Source organism: Colobus angolensis, unplaced genomic scaffold (assembly GCF_000951035.1).
Source record: "Colobus angolensis palliatus isolate OR3802 unplaced genomic scaffold, Cang.pa_1.0 Scaffold49, whole genome shotgun sequence".
Classification (NCBI taxonomy): Eukaryota; Metazoa; Chordata; class Mammalia; order Primates; family Cercopithecidae; genus Colobus; species Colobus angolensis.
Window position 1 is genome coordinate 1059918 of NW_012118376.1, and position 20312 is coordinate 1080229.

Consider the following 20312-nt stretch of genomic DNA (forward strand, 5'->3'; position numbering starts at 1 on the left):
GGGATGGGCGAAGGACTGGGGAGACTCTGCATGTGTTTCTGGATGTTTTTAGGCACACAGTTTTTTTCCCCCGCTTCCATTCAGTGGCCCAGTGTTCTTCGAACGTAGAAAAGCAAAGGGTTTTCTTCAATCCCGTTCAACTTTTCTGTTATTTCAGGATGGTCATGAGTTCCATGAAAGTCCATGTGCTGTTTCAATGGGAGTAAGACCAGAGTACAGACAAAGTCCTATCTCCTCCCCCTGTCCTCGCCTCCACCCGAGCCATTTCCTGTATGTCCCATTTTCTCTGCTGTGATTGTGTGAGTGTGTTTGTGCATGTAGGTTATCATCGGTGGGTGACCTACGGGGAAAAGAGAACTTTTTGAAATCACAACGCGGCCGCTATGGAAACTGTGTGCTGGAGCCGAGGGAGTCAAGATTCGGGCGAGCCAGAGCTGTTAGAGGCTCACCCCAGAGAGGTAAACCTGAGTAACTGAGCTTGAAGGAATATTTATAACCTGCATATTGCTTTTGCCACTGGCCAGAGAGCTCCACTCCTGCCAGATTTAAGAGAGGATCAGATACTGACTTCTTTGGTGTTGACTTTTGCTGGTATTTCTGTTTCTTTCGTACTGGTTCTCTTTTAGAAACTACTCCTTTTTAAATTTAAGAGATAGAGAACACATGTTCGCGGGAAGAGGAAATGTTTTTAAAATAGGAAAGAGAAAATCCAAGATTCTCATTTATTTTGCTGTCATATTATGATAAGCTTTTTGATCCATTAGAAATCTGATTCTGATTTTGAAGTAATATCAGATGAAACACTATCTTAAAATAGTATTTTTCTCTAAGTGGTCACATGGAGAGCAGACTGTGGCTTCTTGTGGTTTTTTCTAAGGGTGCAGCAAACATTTTATATCAGGAAAAAGACATTGTGTGTTATAGGAGAGGGGATGGGGTGGGGCAGTCATTTGTCTTCAGAGCAGCCTAATTAGGAAGAATAATTACACTGCAAATGAACATTGTTGAATATAAATTGAGTCATGATATGTGAACCAGTCATTTGTCTATAGGAAGGAAGAAGGATCTTTGTAGATGAGAACAAAGCAGTGCCTTCTGGAAGAAGTAATGTATGCTGTTCACCATATGCATGGGCTCAGTGTTGATGGCACCACCCAGTGTTTGGGCAGGGAGGAAAAGTTCATAGTAGGAGATGATAGAAAAACAATATAAAAAAACTACATATTTCTTTTTAATGAACACTGTATACAGCTTCTCAACTTCTTTACTGCAAAGAATTGATGAAATGGTAAACCCAAATATAGGAGACCCAAACTTGGGCTGTTGGGCTCCAGATGTACCTAAACCTTGGGCATGTTATTTGATTTCTCTGTTTTTGTGTCTATAAAATGGTGATGATAAGAATTCAGCTCAGATAATCACCTTGAAGATTAACTGATTTATAGGACTTAGGATGGTTCCTCACACTAAGTGCTTAGAAAATGTTACTGATGATGATCAGATTTTCCAAATCCCTAGGAAAACGTGGTGCCTGTTAAACAGCTAACGCAGAGATACCTGATTTTAGAGTGAGTTGAAGTTGGACCCGTGTCCTGCCAGCCTACACTCAAAAACACTGAGCTTTCTGGAACTTGCAAGCCGCATCCTTTTGGCTCATGCTGGTTAGCCTTTTCTGGTCTTCCATTTCTAGGGAGTTTAATGCAGGCACTATTTGAGTCTAGAGGTGGAACCCAGATGTGGCTTGCAGTTCCAGGCTACATGTCCCGTTGCAATGGCAGCTTGAAGTATTAGGTCCCACCAAAGTGAATATCCAAATTTTATTTGAGGTAGAAAGAAAACTGTAGTAATGAACATGGTAAGTGCCTCTTTTGGAACTCTTAAAAGCAACATTTTACCCAATGCTTACTGTTCTTAGATACAAACAAGAAGCAAATAGCTAATCTCTAGAATTTACTCCAAAAAGCTTTAATATATGTCTTGGGTGCTGGGCCCACGGTAGCTTACACCTGTAATCCCAGCACTTTGGGAGGCTGAGGTGGGTGGATCACGAGGTCAGCAGTTCGAGACCAGCCTGGCCAACATAGTGAAATCCTGTCTCTACTAAAAATACAAAAATTAGCCAGGCGTGGTGGCACGCATCTGTAGTTCCAGCTACTCAGGAGGCTGAGGCAGGAGAATCATTTGAACCCGGGAGGTGGAGGTTGCAGTGAGCTGAGATGGCACCATTGCACTCCAGCCCGGTTGACAGAGCAAGACTCAAAAAAAAAAATATATATATATATATATATGTGTGTGTGTGTGTGTGTCTGTCTGTCTGTCTGTCTGTCTGTCTTGGGGTTAATGATGCACTTCCCAGTTTTTGCTAAGATTGTGCCCCAAAGTGAACCAAAGGCATTGTTAGCACAATAGTGCTTACTGAGAAGAGGAACTCTGCTATGCATTACTCCTTCTAATTTAGGGAGAGTGCCTGTTTGTTTCTTCATTCGTCCAGTCATTCATCCTGTCATTCAGCAAATACCTAGGGAGCCGCTCCCTTGGGCCAGGCTCTGTTCTGGACTCTGGTAACACAGCAAGAACCAAGAGCAGGCCTCTCCTCTCACAGAGTACACAGAAGAAGAAGAAGAAGAAAAAAAAAACAACCATACACCTCTGTTTTCAAAGGACTTCCATAGACCCTGGAAGCTCCCTTTTTGTCTCAGAAGAGCTGTACTGGAACGTGGCATGTTGGGTGTCCTTGCCTTCCACTCTCCAGCCTGGTCAGAGGGAAGTGATCTGGCTGGGGCTGGGGGTGGTGGCAGGGTACAGCTAGTCCTGTGGGTCTTCCAAAGGGAGAAGGGGAGGCCTATTTCTTTCTGTTCTTTATGATAAAGTATTCAGTTTTAGTGGCTGAGCACAACTACTGGCCAGTGAAACAAATTGTTTCGCATGCAATGAAAACAAACAGTTTGCAGTGTACTGAGCACCATAGAGACAGAGCTGGGCGACTCTGGCTCACTGAGGAAAAAAAAAGACTAAACATGGGCAAAGGAGATCCAAGGAAGCTGAGAGGTAAAATGTGATATGCATTCTTTGTGCACACTTGTTGGGAGGAGCACAAGAAGAAGCACCCAGATTCTCAGTCAGCTCCTCAGAGTTTTCTTTTTGAGACGGAGTCTTGCTCTGTCGCCCAGGCTGGAGTGCAGTGGCATGATCTCGGCTCACTGCAAGCTCCGCCTCCCGGGTTCACGCCATTCTCCTGCTTCAGCCTCCCAAGTAGCTGGGACTAAAAGGGAGTTGTCAAGGCTGAAAAAAAGCAAGAAAAAGAGGGAATAGGAGGAAGATGAAGATGATGATGATGAATAAGTTGGTTCTAGCACAGTTTTTTTTTTCTTATCTATAAAGCATTTAAACTACCTATATACAATTTACTTCTTTTTTTTTTTTTTTTTGAGACGGAGTCTCGCTCTGCCGCCCAGGCTGGAGTGCAGTGGCCGGATCTCAGCTCACTGCAAGCTCCGCCTCCTGGGTTTACGCCATTCTCCTGCCTCAGCCTCCCAAGTAGCTGGGACTACAGGCGCCCGCCATGTCGCCCGGCTAGTTTTTTGTATTTTTTAGTAGAGACGGGGTTTCACCGGGTTAGCCAGGATGGTCTCGATCTCCTGACCTCGTGATCCGCCCGTCTCGGCCTCCCAAAGTGCTGGGATTACAGGCTTGAGCCACCGCGTCCGGCCACAATTTACTTCTTTTAAAGAAAGAAATTGAAATGGAAGACTGTGTAACATTTGTTTTTAAACCGTACATAGTCTTTTTTTGTATAGTTAACACACTACCAAATGTTATCTTTAGATAGTCCTGTCCTGGTGGTATTTTCTTTTCTTTTTGAGACGAAGTCTCCCTCTGTCACCCAGGCTGGAGTGCAATGGCATGATCTCAGCTCACTGCAGCCTCCTCCTCCCGGGTTCAAATGATTCTCCCATCTCAGCCTCCTGAGTAGCTGGGACTACAGGTGCACGCCACCACGCCTGGCTAATTTTTTGTATTTTTAGTAGAGATGGGGTTTCACCATGTTGCCCAGGCTGGTCTCAAACTCCTGATCTCAAGGGATCCGCCTGCCTTGGCCTCCCAAAGTGCTGAGATTACAGGCGTGAGCCACCATGCCCGACCCTGGTGATATTTTCAGTAGCCACTAACCTTTCCTAATACAGTGTAGGGCTTGTAAACTGGCATGTAAATTTAAAGCAGGCTCTCGTTGGTGCACAGCAGAAATTAATATATGGGGTTGGTAGTGTTTTCATCTTCAGTTGTCTCTGATGCAGCTTTTATGAATGTTCTGCGAATTGAATACCATTCTGTAATTGCAGAAAAAAACAAAAAAGTTGTGACTGTTTTGTTGACATAATGCTTCTAAGTAAATACAATCTTTTTTATTAAAAACTGGCAATTTTTCCTGCACGTGAGACATGTCAGCCTTAGAAAGGCAAAGAAGGAGTCAAAGGTAGGATCTGATCATCGACTGATAAAAGCCAGATTGTGTCCAGGGAAGAGTCTCAGCCGGCATTCGAAATACTTGATTCTCTCTTGGTGTAGAAGATGTGGCTGAAAGAGGAAAGAAAAGAGTGAATACTTGTTTCATCATGCACCTTCAAGGTTTTGTTTTTTCTTTTTTTTTTTTTTTGAGACGGAGTCTCGCTCTGTCGCCCAGGCTGGAGTGCAGTGGCCGGATCTCAGCTCACTGCAAGTTCCGCCTCCCGGGTTCACGCCATTCTCCTGCCTCAACCTCCCGAGTAGCTGGGACTACGGGCGCCCGCCACCTCGCCCGGCTAGTTTTTTGTATTTTTTTAGTAGAGAGGGGGTTTCACCATGTTAGCCAGGATGGTCTCGATCTCCTGACCTCGTGATCCACCCGTCTTGGCCTCCCAAAGTGCTGGGATTACAGGCTTGAGCCACCGCGCCCGGCCTGTTTTTTCTTTTTTTTCATTACTTTAAAAATTACAGTAATACATGATAAGATAATACGTAAGTCTGGAGTCTAGAAGGCTTGGAAAGGTATAGTGCAGCCAGGGCGCTGACAGTAATTGTTGGACTAGAGTCAAGGTTGTGCTGGGAAGTACCTGAGGGTTTGGGGTCTTGGGCACTAAGCTAAGGGAGTCTGTATTTCATCTTGAAAGCTGTGCGAAGGCTGGAGCATTTGTAGCAGGTGAATGCTGTGATCATATCGCACTTTAGAAAGAGCTCCATGGCCATAAGGTGGGCTAGGTAACAAAGAGGGCAGGGAACAAGGTGAGCTGGGAGGCTAGGACCAGAGTGCAGAAATCCTGGCTGGACTGGGTGGCGGAGAGGAGAGGCCTGCAGATATTGACCCCACTTCCTGTTCATCTCCTGGGGTGGTCCCCTAGGAGAGGGAGTGTGCACTTTGACTCTTACGGGTCATGGCACCTTTCACTGGGGTAAGCAGTTGTGGGAACCTCGGTTTGGAGAGAGACGGCAAGGAGTAATGAGTTCAGTTGGATCCAAAACTGAACTACAAGCCTTCCAAGGAGAGATGTCCACCAAAAAGTTGGATTTAGAGTCAGGAGGCGAGGTCTGGAGCTAGAGATGATAGAGGGAGTTCTTTTTATAGTAGTGGCAAGTGTTTGTAGGGAGGCCTTCCTCTCTTGCTTGGCATGTTGAGGTTTACTAATTGATGCTAGGTGCAAGAGTAACTTGTGTCCTTGTAAGTGAAATTTTCTCTGATCCCTTTACCAGGCCTGACTGGCTTGATTGTCCATCAAGCCCTTGCCTTTGGCCTCAAATGACCAGGCTCCTACTGATGTGATTTTGCAGACTTGGTGAGTTCTGCTCATTGTTATTTTAAACTGAGATAGTTAAGAGAAATGTACATGGAGTGGTTGTGAATGTGTTTGATAGCTAGGATGTATAACTGATAAAATTGATACCACACACGTGTGTGTTAAGGACTGAATATTTATGTCCCCCCAGATTCATGTATATGTTGAAGTCCTAACCCCCTAGGTGATAGTATGTGGAGGTAGGACCTTTGGGAGGTAATTAGGCTTAGATGAGATAATGAGGGTGGGACCTCCATAATAAGACCAGTGTTATTATGAGAAAAGGAAGAGAGACCAGAGCTCACTCTCCAGTGTGTGAGGATGCAACAAAAAGGCGCTGTCTGTCTGCAAGCCAGGAAGAGGGCCCTCATCAGGAACCAAATCTGGCACCTTGATCTTGGACTTCCCAGCCTTCAGAACTGTGAGAAGTAAACGTTTGTCATTTCAGCTGTCCCATATATGGTATTTTATTATAGCAGCTTGAACATCTGTGTGTGTGTGTATATATACTGTACATTTTCTTAAATACAATAAATATATTTAAGAAAATGTAAGATGAACTTCACTTGCTGAGAATGTAAACTAGTTTTGTGTATATCTACAAGATATTGAATACGGTTAAAGAGGTGTGTTATCTGCACGTTTTCCTAAACTTTAATCAGCTAGGTCAAGAGAAACACCCAACTTTGATTTTGAGACTTGGCAGGACCAGAAAGGAGAACCTCAGTGTATTTGGATTTTTCTTCTGGGTTTGTTCTGACTTTGATTTAATAACACATTATAATGATTAAGTGGTTTTATGGAGACTATTTTACACATATTTTTGTCAAACTTAAATAAGACTTCCAAGGTATTTACTTGGGGGTGAACTTTTGAAGTTCAGTCAAACTAACTTTTACAACTCTTCACATTAAAAAAAATAAGCGAGGAAACCTGTACCCAGTTATAGTATTTGAAAGAGGAATATTTGAACTGGTTAATAATGAACAATGTTTAACACTCTGGTGACATCAGCAGTAGAAACAATTCTTTCCTTGTGCCTTAAGCACAGAGCATGGTTCAACTAGAGGTAACCAGGTTGTCTGGCCTTTGACTGCACAAGGGTAATAGGTGGATGATTAGTAGCCCAGGTTGATATACGGAAACTAGGGTGTTCTGACAGTTTTAAAGCTCTCCCTGTTTGTGAGACTAAGAACATTTCCCTTGTGGGTTGAATCTCTCTGGTCCTAAAAGCACACAGATTCCCAGGAACCCATGCATTGCTAATGGGCAGCTAGCTGCGCAGGTGTGCGGTTCCCAGGTCTTCATCTCCAACTGCTCTGCACACCCTTCCACTGAAACATTTCCTTCCGTTGCCTCAGAGTGGGTGGCCAGGCTCTCCTACTCTCCGTACTAGGAGAACTAACTCTTGTTTTCATGTCCACCAGGGATGAGGTTTATCTACCTTCTTTTTTGAAGTTACCAAATGACCCTCAAGGGCTACTGGTGTTAATTTGCATTTCATTCATTTGTGGCGGAATGAGAGTGTGCCAAGCAGGCCCTAGTGAATGCTTGTTGAATTGCAGGCACAGCCGTTACTCCTCTTACTGCTGTGGATTTAGGGTAAGTCCAGTGGGGATGATTAATTATTGTTAGTCTGTGCAACCAGCAATAACACCTCACCTCATCCTTGCCTGCTTAACAGGGTTGGAAGGACAGAGACTAAAATTTTATTTAGTTATCTTAATGGGGTTATGAGTGACTATTTTTTTTCTTTATTTTTCTGTTTCTCAGATTTTCTATAAGTAGCATGTTGCTTTTTAAAATCAGAACTAAAGAGCTGGGGAAATATTCTGGTTTCTGTACAAAACTGTAGCAGTGGTTTTGGTCACAACATCATACATCGCTTTACATCCATAGTGCATCTTTTGTAAGGCAGTTTCTGCCTTTAAACAACTGACATTCCTCCTCATTGTTGATATAGTTATAAATACTGGAAGGCTGCAGGAATGTACCTAGGACTGGGGGCTGTGACCCAGATCCAGAATGGGGCAGCTTCCTCTGAATGATAGGGAAGACCCCACCCCTTACAGTGGGTATGTTTGGTATGTTTTCATAAACATTTTAAGTGTGATTTGTGAGGTGTTTCTGTTGTATTGATAAGAAGTACTGAAATAAACCTGGTTGATAAGAAATACTGAATTAAATAAATGCTGTACTGGCATGTTAGATTTTTTTTTTTTTTTTAATTTCACCGTTCAGTGGAACCTTAACCAGCAGTGAGATCTGAAATACTTCTTTAGCAACAAGCTCCCCACATGCCCGGAAAATTAAGAGGGACTCTTTTTCCTCTCCTGATTCTATTGTTCAGCATTTTTTTTGCTTTCCACACTGTGCTGTGTTCTCCGGGCACCTGGAGTTCAAGCTTCCTTTCTCCTGGGGCAGGCTGCAATTGGGCTGAATTTCACATGTTTTCTAGTTTTAAGGCATTTAGCCAGTTGTTTAAGGAAGGCTGTAATTGCATTCACAGGAGCCTCATTCAATCTTCAGATAAGTGGTGCATGGCACACACTTATTAAGGGCAAAATAACTTCTTAAAAAATTAACTTTCTCTTGTTCATAGAGAACACATTTTCTGAATTAAAAATAACAGACTGGATAGTCTGGGAATTGCAGACTTAACCAGTAAGCAGTGTTTCTGTATTTGTAAATGACTAACACTTGTATATTAAATAGACACATAAGAAAAACGTGGCTCACAACTTTAAAAGCAATGTAAAATCACATTTGTTTTCTTTTTTAAAATGGCCCACTGTCCGTTCTTAGAAGATGATTCTACATTCTAGAGAGGTATGTCTAAACAGATACTCTTTCATTTGCTCATGCTTATAGTGGGCCTTTCAGGGTTCTTCTGCAGTGGAAACTCATAATTACCAACTTAATTACTGACTCTGCGTGGATCCATGCTGTAATTCGTAGCATAGTGTGCCGGCTTAAACTGGTGACTGTAAGTCATTTTTGATCTGAATCCTTTTAGTAAGTGGGTGTGCTTAGGTTGTCTTTACTATTTATGTGGGGGTTTTTTTTTTTTTCTCCAGCTTGTGCTTAAATGTATTGTAAAGAAAGGGCAGCATGAGAGGGGACTAAGCTGATGTGTGAAATGTTTACACTATGTTACAAAGCCAAAAAGAGCTGTAGCCAGTATGGGGTGAAGAGGCCACACTGAATAATAAGAACCCAAATGGTGGTGGTGGTGGGAAGGTGTGAGAGTTTGTGTATACACCTGTGTCGACAGGTGGCCGGGGGGCCTTTAAGGATAGTCTGACCAGCCATGTTAGGGAAGAACCACTGCTCCTTTTGGTCTGGAAACTAGACTTCTGGTCCTTAAGAGGCTTCTAGCTTTCTTAATATCCATATTGGTCAACAAAACTTGAGTGTTTTAAAAAATTTAAAAAACTTAAGAACTGCCATCCAATTAGATTTCTTCTAGTTTGGGATGTATATATTTGATTTTTGAAACCTTGATCATGGGACTTTCATTTCTTCTTGTGAAATTTCAGCTTTCTCAGTTCTGGCATGTTCGGCCTGTCCAGGTAGTTTTGAATTCTGACCTGGTCATCTGTCTTGTCAGCCTTCCCTCTGGGCCACAAGTCGTTCTTTGATACATGCAGCCTGTCAGTCACTCAGGTTCTTTGAGTCATTAACTGGTGCTGCTCTGTTAGCCTACCCTTGTCATTCTTCTCCAGTTCTCTTAGTAACCAAGGGTGCGTCAGCCTTTGCAGGCGGCCGGAGGGCAGAGGGTTGGAGTCTGTGCCAAGATACAGAGGAAGCTAATCATACCCGTGACCTCGACCTCATTAACATTGTGCTGGAACCAAAGAGCCAGCATTCCATGGTATTGTTTGACTTTGGATTGTCTCTGCTGATTTATGATCACAAGGTCTGTAGTTCTGCCCTCGAAGGGAGGCAGATGTTACAGCCAGATGAGAATGTGAGACACAATCAGAACTTACTGCCTCCTTTTAACTTCCTAAAAACTGGGTCCTGCTGATGGTGATCTGGCTCCAGGCAAACCTGAGTAAAGAGTGTGAGGGAGGAAGGAAGGCTTCTGAGAGGCTGGAGCCCGAGTGGGGAGGCTGATGTTCCCAGTTGTGGGTAGAAGTCCATACCCCTTCAGCAGGGCTTCTCAAGCTTGACTGTGCCCAATAATTGGCAGGAATCCTGTTAAAATACAGACTTTGATACAGCAGGGCTGGGTGGGGCCTAGGATTCTGCATCTCTAACAAGCTCTCCCCGTGATGCTGCCCCTGCTACTCCTGTGGAGCTCACTTTGAATAGCAAGGCCTCACATTCAACTGGACCATGAAAGAGACTATGGAATAGGCAGCTGGCGGCCGAGACCTGTCAGGGCTGAACTGTGCGTGCCAGGAGGGCCCATGAGGTCTGACTTGAAGTTGGTTGCCTGCTACTTAGGGCTGGCCTCTATTGGGATGAGACTGCGAGCCCTCAGCCCTGGCACTTCCATTTGGGCCTTTAATAGCTGTTGGGAGCCACTGTGCGGGGATGCCCTCAATCCTTTAGGGCAGGGAGGTTATGAGCTCTTCCAGTTGAGATACGGTAAAGCTACAGGGGAAGGCTTCCCCCACCCGCCAAGTTAGTTAAAATGATTTCCTCATTTCATGTTGGTTATATTCCATAAGTTTCACTAGGTTAAGAAGGCTCTAACTTTCTTCCATTAAACCTGCATTTTCCCACATACCCTGTAACTTCAAGGTTATGTGATTACAAAGCTTCTAAAAAGTTGCCTGTTGTTTCATTTGGAGCATTATTTCTGAAACTTGCCTGACACCCCGCTAAGGTGCTGGCTAGACATGTGTGTTACCAGACCCTACCAGGGGTTTTGACTTCATAGGTCTGGAGTGGGTCTTGGGAATCTGTATCTTTTAAACAAAGCTTCTAGGTAGTTCTTATGATCAGGAAGGCTCTAGAAAAACCAATTTAGAGAAGCATCAGTTTAGAAACCTGTCTGTCTGAGCCTGTGATATTGGCCATGTCTGAGGGACACCCTTGCCTTTTTACTTCTTGGCCTCTTAGATACTTGCTTGTGAAGGGCTGTCTTCTGTCCCATTGGATCCACTTCACTTTTTATCTTAACACATGCTTTTGCTCTTACAGAGAGACTTCTATCTTGGATGGAGCCAAATCAGAGAGGCCTTTGTTAACAGTGTAAGAAGTCAGTTCTGTGAAGCCTTTATTTTTAGGAAGGTTTTACAGATACTGACTATTAAGTGCTCAAAGATACTGGACTATACAAGCTTTGGGCCTCTGTAGAGAAGTCTTTAAGAATGTCTTGATAGTGATTTTTCCCACTGTTTCCTACTTTGGTTCAGACACTGGAGATAATGAGCATTGTTAAGTAATGGATGACCAGAAATGGATGAACAAGGGGCCCTATCCTCCACAGACCAGCTTGGTTCTGATCCAGGTGACTTGTGAGGTTAAGGAGTTTGACCTTCCACAATTGTATGGAAATTAACCTCTATTCCTAAAGATGCAGGATCGGTCTCAGCCTTACCTTAGGGGCAAAGTCAGCTTATGAGACCAGTGAAGTAGGAAATGGTCAGTGTGGAGGGATCAGCTGGACATAGCTCCTTACTCAAAAGGTGGAATTCACTTAGTGTTGTGTTTACAATTCTACCATTAGAGAAATTGGGTGAAGTGTTTCCCTTTAAGCCTCTTATTAGACGTGTAAGCATCCATAGGACAGGCGATGCATTTGTGACTCATACGTTAACAGGAATAACTTAATAGAATGCTTCTTAGGATCAGAGTGTACAGGGAATGGACTTTGATAGGGTGGAGTATGGGCCACTCTTCAAGGAGGGCAGAGCAGGATGCAGGGCCACAGATGGCAGCCTCAGGTACCAGGTGTCCAGGCAGCTCAAGAAAAGCACAGCGTGCGTGGGAGGGCACTACGCAGAACTTGTTCTCATTCATTTAATTGGTGTGTGTGTGTGATGGGAACTTTAATATCATTTAAGATGCATTTGGCACATTTCTAATGTGGCCATTTCACATACGAGTTGTAATGAAAAGCCAAGTGATCTATATATGAAAACTAAGACTAAACACCATAATTGTGCATAGGATTGTTTTGGATGGTTGGTTTTTATTTTTTTTCTATTTATTTATCTATTTATTTGGGACGGAGTCTCACTCTCTTGGCCAGGCTGGAGTCCTGTGGTGCGATCTTGGCTCACTGCAAGCTCTGCCTCCTGGGTTCACACCATTCTCCTGCCTCAGCCTCCCAAGTAGCTGGGACTACAGGTGCCCGCCACCATGCCTGGCTAATTTTTTGTATTTTTTAGTAGAGATGGGGTTTCACCGTGGTAGCCAGAATGGTCTTGATCACTTGACCTCGTGGTCTGCCTGCCTCAGCCTCCCAAAGTACTGGGATTACAGGTGTGAGCCACTGTGCCCGTCCGGTTTTGTTTTTTAAAGTCAGTTTAGTTTTGAGAGATAAGCTAAATCTGAGACTTGGAAAATGATCCATTTTCTGTACCTGCTTAGCAGGTGAGCTTGGCCAGGAGCAGAAACCGCCCCTTCTCTCAGGGGAAGCGGGGACAGTGGGAGTGTTGGGGACATCTTGAAAAGAAGGGCTTGACTCTCCTGAGATTGCATGCCACCTAGATAATGTGCATTAGCTCATGCTTTCTCTTTTGTATCTGTAAAGAATCATTACATTTGCAGAGTTCTCAGCCCCTGGCTGGCAAAAAGAAACTGAACTTGGGCATTCTGCTGCCAAAGCCAAAGCTTGTGTAAGTGGTGGAATATATTTTCAGAACAGAGTGGGGATGGGTTGAGAGATTCTCTTGTCTCTGCTGCCGGAGTAAACCAGAACCGACAGAGGACTTACACAGAAGCACTCCCCAGGGACCAGAACTCTGGGAACGTCTATGCAGAACTGACCTACTCCACGGCTCAGAGCCATTTCTCGACTCTTCCTCTCTTGGCCTCCCTGCTCTGTCCTTAGATTGGGCTTAGTGCCCCACATTCTAAGATTCATAAGATGTTCCTCCATGTTCTTGAAATGAAACACACAAAAAATGAATCCATTCTTATCACACATAAAATATCTTTGTCCTCAAGGGGGCATGGTACTCAGGAAAGATGGGAACACAGCCTGTGAAAGGCAGAAATTGGTAAGAACTGTCTGTTCTGCCTCCCTGACCTTCCTGTGCCGTCAGCTTGCTCTGCAGCCTTGGGCAAATCGTTTTGCCTCTTTGAACTGGAAAGAGTGAGGGGATGGAATCCAGGCCTGAAACTCTTATTCCAGGTGAATCCATATGGCTGTATATTCAGTCATCTATTCAACACATGCTTATTACACCCCTCAGAAAGCTCACAGTCTAGTGGGGAGAGACAGGTGGAAGAGCCATGATTGCTGAGGGCTAGCAGGTGTGGCAGTGTGTTTGGCCATGGAAAGCCTTTGGAGGTGTGGGACCACAGGCACAGGGGCAGGTGGGGAGGCCAGAGGGCTACAGCATGCAAACACAGGGTGCTGCCTGAACATGGGGAGGCAGCTGGGGTTTCTGCAGCACTACTTGAGGTGCGCTGAGAATAGTGTCCTCACTGCCCCCATACCCCGCATGACTTCCTGTGAGTTCCTGCAGCACAGCCACCCTCACGGTGGCATTGGTGTTGGGGGTAGGCCCTGGGAGCTGAGTGGAGCATCATCTCCCTTCATGACCTGAGTGCTATTTTGGTGCTTTGGCCTCCACCCCCGCCCCCCATCCCCTTTTGTAAAGAAAGTAAGAGCTATGAAAACATAAACAAGAATGTGAGAACTTGCCTGCTGTTTACAGAAATATGCTTTTTTGTGGGGGAGGGGTAATCTTTTTTTTTTTTTTTTTGTAAGGAGAAGATAGATATTCAAAGAAAGAGGAAGATAAACTGGGCTCTTCTGAATCCTGAATTACTTTATGGCTCCTGGGCCTTGGTGTCTTTGTAACCACAGAGTTTGGTTCACGCTCCAGGAAGAAACTTGACCCTCTGATAAAACCACATGGAGCCTTCCAGGGCGACCTCAGTGTTTCATTTATGGAGCCGTCAGATTCTGTATCTAGGTGGGAGGAGAAATGTCTAAAAGGAGAATCATGCGTTCTCTTTCCTTAAAGCTCGAGTTCCCTTTGCCTGTCCTAAAACAGATGAGGGCCCAGGAGAAGAGGAAGGGCCTTGCCTGAACTACCACCTCCACCTCCCCACCCTAAAGGTGGCTCAGTCCCCTATCCCATTGGTCCCCAGGACTGGGAATGGTGCCATGCATAAAAACCAGCTTTGTGTATTTTTTACAACAGAAATGGGCTTCAAAGCACTGTGGAGTGTGAGGCCTTGAGCACAGAGTCGCTGTCGGGTTAGCAGGCTGGGCCCGCTCTGTACCCCAGGACTTGCCCTTAGCAAGCATCACTGTCACCCAGAGGACTTGTGAATACACTGAATGTGGGTCCCACCCCAGAGATTCTGAGTCACTAGTACTGGGATGGTGGAGAATTTGTGTTTCTGACACATTCCCAGGTGATGCTGCTGCACCACACGGTGCCACTCAGGCACTTGGTAGGGGTGTGTTGAGGCAGGCAGACTCTGCCTCTGAGGCAGTGTGCTGAGCTATTGTCTGCCTGGCAGGAACCACCTCATGCTGGAGGAACCTGGGCTTCACGACCAGTGGTTCGCTGGAGATGCTTGGGGGAGCTCAGCTTCACTTCTGACCATGAGGATTGGCTTTCTGTCCTCTCATGACACAGCAGGATGTGGCATTTGGGGCAGCTAGGATGGGGTGTTGTTGCCTCCTTCCAGTTTGTTCTCCTCTCTGGTATTGCTGAAAGCCATCTGAACCATCCCAGTGTCCTCTGCTATGTCAGAGCTTGCATTAGCCTTAAGGTAAAGTCCAAACTCCCCTAAAGCAGCTGCAAGAAGGCTTCTTGTGATCTGAAATGCTTCAGTGGGCACCAACTTCTTTCTTTTATGAACTGCGTTCTTGCTTCCAGGACCCCCCATTTTACTGTTCCTTTTGCCTGGCTTGCTCTTTAGTTTGGCCACCTCCTCATTTTAGCCCTCCCTTGCTCTGGGGAGCTTCCTTTGATGCCTTGGAAATCAGCTGGTGCCTCTGCAAAGGCTCCCACGTCCCCTTGTATTTTCCTCCCTTCAGCTCCTATCAGCTGCTTTGACACAAGTCGTGACTACGACTTATTTATTTCTCTTTGTGGACTGTAAGCTCCCTGAGGGTAGGGAACCCATTTATGCAGGCATTTCCAGGCATATAGAAGGTGCCTGGCATATAGAAGACCTTCCTAATCATTCTGAGATAGGTACTGCAGGGGAGGAAACTGAAGCACAGGGAGGTTAACTACCTGGCCGCAGTTACCCTGCCACTGAGTTGTGAAACCAGCATTGTCACCTAGGTCTGTTTGATCCAGCCCCTTGGCCAGGTAACACTAGCCTTGTTTTCTGCTCTGAGACCAAAGAGCTTAGCCATAGGCTGCAGATTTCTGCTGGAACCATCAAAAGACTGGCTACTCCCGTTAATAATAAAAATGACTTTTTCCAATTGTTTTTCAGGTGAGTTGGGAAGCAGACTCTTGAGTTGACAGCTGGCCTATGGTTTCTGCATTTTGTTAGGAAGCACCTCATGCAAGTGAGGGACCTGGGTCTGCTCACAGCCAGGTGGGTGTCCCTATACTATAGATATGACAATGCACTCTGATAACCACCCAATGTTCTCATTCAATAGAAAGGAAATCCTTAAATATGGGGCAGCGGCTTCTCTAAGAAAGGTGTAAATTGGTCCCTGTGGGTGTTGTGAGTGGCCTGGTAAAGATGTTTACCTGGCTGGCTTGCTCATGGGCATGGCTGGCTTTCTCATTACTCAGCCCTCTTTCCTTTGTTTCAGCACCCTTTTCTCTTCCGTTTAGGTCCGTGCTTTAGAATTCCTTTTCTTCCTTTAAGATTCAGCCCAAATTTCTTTTTTTCTTTTTCTTTTCTGTTTTTCTTTCTTTTTTTTTTGAGATGGAGTCTTGTTCTGTAGGCCAGACTGGAGTGCAGTGGCATGATCTTGGCTCACTGCAAACTCCCCCTCCTGGAATAAAGCCATTCTCCTGCCTCAGCCTCCCAAGTAGCCGGGACTACAGGCACATGCCACCACACACGGCTGATTTTTGTATTTTTAGTAGAGACAAGGTTTCGCCATATTGGCCAAGCTGGTCTTGAACTCCTGACCTCAAGTGATCTGCCTGCCTTGGCCTCCCAAAGTGCTGGGATTACAGGCATAACCCACCACACCTGGCCCCAAATTTCACCTGTTTATCAACTATCTGAATGAGAGGCTTTTCAGAGTGTAACCTTTTTCTGCTTCCCAGCAAAATAAATGGCCACTTCTCTGTGCTTACACAACACGTTGAACTTGTCATGGTGAGCTTTACTTACTTGTTTGTGCTCATCTTTTTCCTCTTGTCTGTGAGTTCCTTTTGGTACCATCTCCCATCTAGCATGGTTTCTGGCATGGAACATATTTTCAATAAATGAAAGAATGTTCATCCTAAGTAGCATAGCATAACGCTAGGTCATGGAGCCATAATGCTCTAAATGGCATCCTGTGGCCATGAGCAGCCAGACTCCTTGGCTGCCCTTGGAGAGACACAGAGTTGTCAACTAGACCCTGGAAGCCCCCAGGCAGCCCTACCGTTGGCATGCAGACCACCATAGGATTGAACATTATCTAAATGTAAATGCAGTAGGGAACAAACAGTAGACTTTCCCAATGGGCAGCCTGAAGGAGATAAAAATATGTCTCAGTGGCTTGAGCATTTGTTTTAAAGCACAGTTTAGGTTTAAATAATTTTGATATGACACTTTTAAATCAGTGCACTTGAGTCTTCCCTACTCTTCTTAGAAAGTTGGGTGCTTTAAGAGGTATGCAGATTGGCTTGAGTTGATCTTGCATTATCCTGTGGGTTGGGAGTAGAAACTCTCAGGGCAGTGGATCACCTGATTGTTGGAGCCAGAATGAGAGTTGAGTCCTTTCAGGAGCCGCTGGGTGGCTGAATTCTCTGATGCCTGGGGTGGCACTTAAATCTAGCCAAAGACTACTGTCACTAGGAGAATGTGGTCTTGAGGTTTTGCCCCAGCCTTATTCTGCTTCCGCATTAACACTACACATTGTTCAGCCTTCCAGTTGCCATCCTGGGTGTTTGCAGCACTAAAGCAAAAGAAATTTTCTTCTGCTTTCTGCATGTGCTTTCCACAACCTAGTAGAGGTTCCCGGACAGTAAGTGCCACGTAAAAATAGTCACTTCCCCATGATTTCTTCTATGTGGTGCTGAGGCCCAGCTGTACAGCTTCCTGAAGGAGAATTGAATGAAAGACAAGGCAGTAAAGGAACCTTGACTCCCAGCTGACCCTCTTCATGGTCTTCAAGTTTCCCAGGGCTTGGATAGAAGGAGGATTTCAGCTTTGCCTGAGAATGTCTAGTCTCCATGGAATCAGTTTGTCTATCATACTTGAAAAATAAGCTAAGAAAATACATGAAATGAAAAAGCCCAGATGTTAACATATGCGTGGGTTTTAGCAGTCTTTGGGACTTGAGATGTTACTGAATGTTTGTGTCACACCATCCCTGAAGAGGCTGCTGCAGGGCATTTGCTAGGAGTCTGGTCTCCACACTGCCCCACGCAGGGAGAGTGCCCCTGCTGGCCACTTCATAATGAGCTGCAGTTTACCAAGCTTCTAGGAGATACCTGATCCTCAGAGCCCCTCTTGTTTTACAATGCAGTTCTAATCATGTTAGGAAAAGCAGCAACCATGATGGAGTAGGTCAAACCCTCAAGTTATTGAGCTGCCTGGCTCCATGTGGGGGCTCACCAGGTGTGTGTTCAGGCTCACTTTACAGAGGTCGTTAGTTGAATCTTGACTACCCCAAGTAGTCCAAGAAGTGGTTTAGTTCCTGAGTCTCCTAAAGCTTCTGAACTTGTCATGTGTGTTTTGGACTTGTTAATAAGGTCCTGTGTTTTCATTCGGTGAAATGTTTACTATTTCTGAAGGTGGGACTGCTAGTGCCTTATCAGTTGAATTTGTATGTCAGGGTGTGTGTATATTTTTAATACAGCTGCTTTTGTAGATTGGACTTGATCCAAAGACACTGTCCAACATGGGCCCCTTGTCTCCAGGGTTGACATTTGGGAGAAATCAGAGCAAAGGCAACTAGCAGACACAGCAGCTTGTCTCCTGATCTGGGACTCCAGTGCCATTAGCATACTCGGCTCTGCCTCACAATTTCCTTTATTGCTGAAATGCCTGGGAACCAGGTATTAGTACAAAGATTAATACAAGGCACATCCTCCCTCAGCCTTTGTTAATTTTTTTTTTTTTTCAGGCAAAATCTTTATCTTTAGCTGTAGTTCCTTAAAGAGGAAGCAAAGTCTCTAAAACAGCCTTTCAAGTTTCATTGCAAAGCTACACGCATATATTGACACCTCTGGGAAGAGTTTGCTCCATTCCATTTCCAGAGCACAATCAATGCATAATTTAGGAACCACCTTTTACTTGAACCAGGTAGCTTATCAGCTGTGATTGATTGACTAGTTTGTCTTATCTACTGTAGGGGTTTTGTTGTTGATTTCAAGAAAACGTACAGGTACTTGTTTCCAGGAAAAGTTGATTTTAAATGGAATATCTTAGCATTTTTCCCTCACAGAAAGATTGGAGGTATTGTTTTATCACTATCATGTCCGCTCTCAGTTAAGAAATGACTGTTTCCTGTTCCTTAGTGTCTTTTTAACACTATGGACCTGTTTTAGAAGGAAGTCCTTTGGCTAAGTAGTTAATAGGAGTAACATTTCCAAATAGGCAAAAGACTGAAAAAAAGTCTTTTTCCATCTTTTTTAATGTTAAAGAGTAAACATCCTGCATTCTATATGATTCCTTTTCCCTGTGGATCATTCTTACATTGAGCAATGTCTAAGGCTTCTAAAATCCTGTTTTCTCAGGTTTCTTCTTCAAATCTGGGGAAGACTTAGTTGGCTGCCTTCAGACCTCTTCCATTGATGCTTATCTTTTCTGACTTTATTTCCTAATGGCCAAGCTTCAGGGCTCACCTCGCCTGCATTTCATCTGCTTGCTTGACATGACTGCAGAGAAGTCCTTCCCTTTATGGCCACAATCTGAAAAAGAAAACAAACAGCTGAAGCTCTCCTTGCAGCCCAGCAGGCTGGGGAAAATAGTTCTCATTCTCCTTGTTCCTGGGTTCAAAGTGCACTTAACATTTTACGGGGGTGACCAGCCCTCCCAAGGTGCTGGTTTGAGTGGGCCTGTGTTTTAGCCGGGTGGACAATTAACCATGCTGACCTCCTCCTTTTTGCCATTGCCTTTCTGGCTGAGTTGATGCCAATACTCTGAGTGAGAAGGGGCTGCTGCTCCTTTGAGCGGAGCACCAGGGAGGGGTGGGGAAACATCTGATCTTGTTCAAAGGGGATGTCTCTGAAGCATGAAGATTGAACTGATTGTGACCCCACCCTGGGGGAAGGAGACATTCTCTGGAGAACAGGCCAGGAGGAAGAAGCCGGCAATTACTAATCCCATTGGCCTGTGGGCCTTCAGGGTCTCATATCCGTTTAAAAGAGAGAGAATTGGGGTTGAAGGTAATAAAGTAGGCCTTAAATTAGAGGAGCAGGGGGTCATTTTATCTAATTTTGTGGTTGTTACTGAGGAATAAAAGGCAGAGGAGATAATTTCATTAGCCCTTTTGAGATCTTTATCACAGCAAGATGGCATTTTGGGATCAGCAGAACCACACAGGGCCTGTCCATGTCTCTCCTGGTAAAAGGAGAGCTCGATTTCCAGTGTGCCAAGGGAGGGGCCGGGAGGCACAGTAACCCTTCAGGGCACTATGGTCAGGAACAGATGGTATCTCCTGCCACAGTGAGAGGTTAGTGGCTACAAGTTCTGATGTAGGACTCGGCCAGCTACTGAGGAACATGGCATTCCATCTGAAAATGAAGAAATCCACCAGAGAAATGGGCTCCTGCAGAGCTGGGACTTGGTCTTTTACTTCTGAGGAAGGCTTGTGGGTCCTCTGCTATTAACTTGATTTATTTGGAGCATAGTGGTCATCAGACAAATTCCTTTGAGCTGAGCATTATTCGAGTGTCAAACCACGTGGTAGAGAGTTAGCAGAGAGTCACAGCTGTGCCTTCTGTCAGATGAATGCGGTTCTGTTCAGAGTGGTAGTACCTATTTGGGGCTTCATAAATGCCCTGCTGAGTAGACAGGTATTTCTGTTCATGTTTGCAGAGAGGGAGTAAGGCAAAGAGTGGTCCTGTGACTTGCCCGAGGTCTCCTTGTAGGGAAGTGGGGAGTCTGGATTCTGTCCCTGGACTTCTGACTTTGAAATTAAGCTTTCTGTGATCAAAATTAGTAGAAACAGAGGGAAAAGGATGAGGAGGAGAGCAATAAAGGTTTCTTCAAGAGAAAGGAGAG

General features: G+C 44.9%; 2 protein-coding genes across 2 annotated transcripts in view; both read left to right on the top strand.

Moving 5' to 3' along the window:
• Positions 1 to 20312, top strand: part of LHFPL2 (lipoma HMGIC fusion partner-like 2) — a 275944-nt gene that overhangs the window by 112150 nt on the left and 143482 nt on the right. Inside the window, exon 4 of the mRNA XM_011959208.1 lies at positions 15402 to 15506. The gene's annotated coding sequence lies outside the window, so the exon portion shown is untranslated. The remainder of the gene's footprint in view (positions 1 to 15401; positions 15507 to 20312) is intronic.
• LOC105524187 overlaps positions 1 to 20312 on the top strand; it is a 117868-nt gene that overhangs the window by 62725 nt on the left and 34831 nt on the right. Inside the window, 5 exon segments of the mRNA XM_011959358.1 lie at positions 322 to 458; positions 7373 to 7409; positions 8679 to 8793; positions 10962 to 11012; positions 12537 to 12604. Coding sequence (XP_011814748.1) covers positions 322 to 458; positions 7373 to 7409; positions 8679 to 8793; positions 10962 to 11012; positions 12537 to 12604 — 408 coding nt within the window.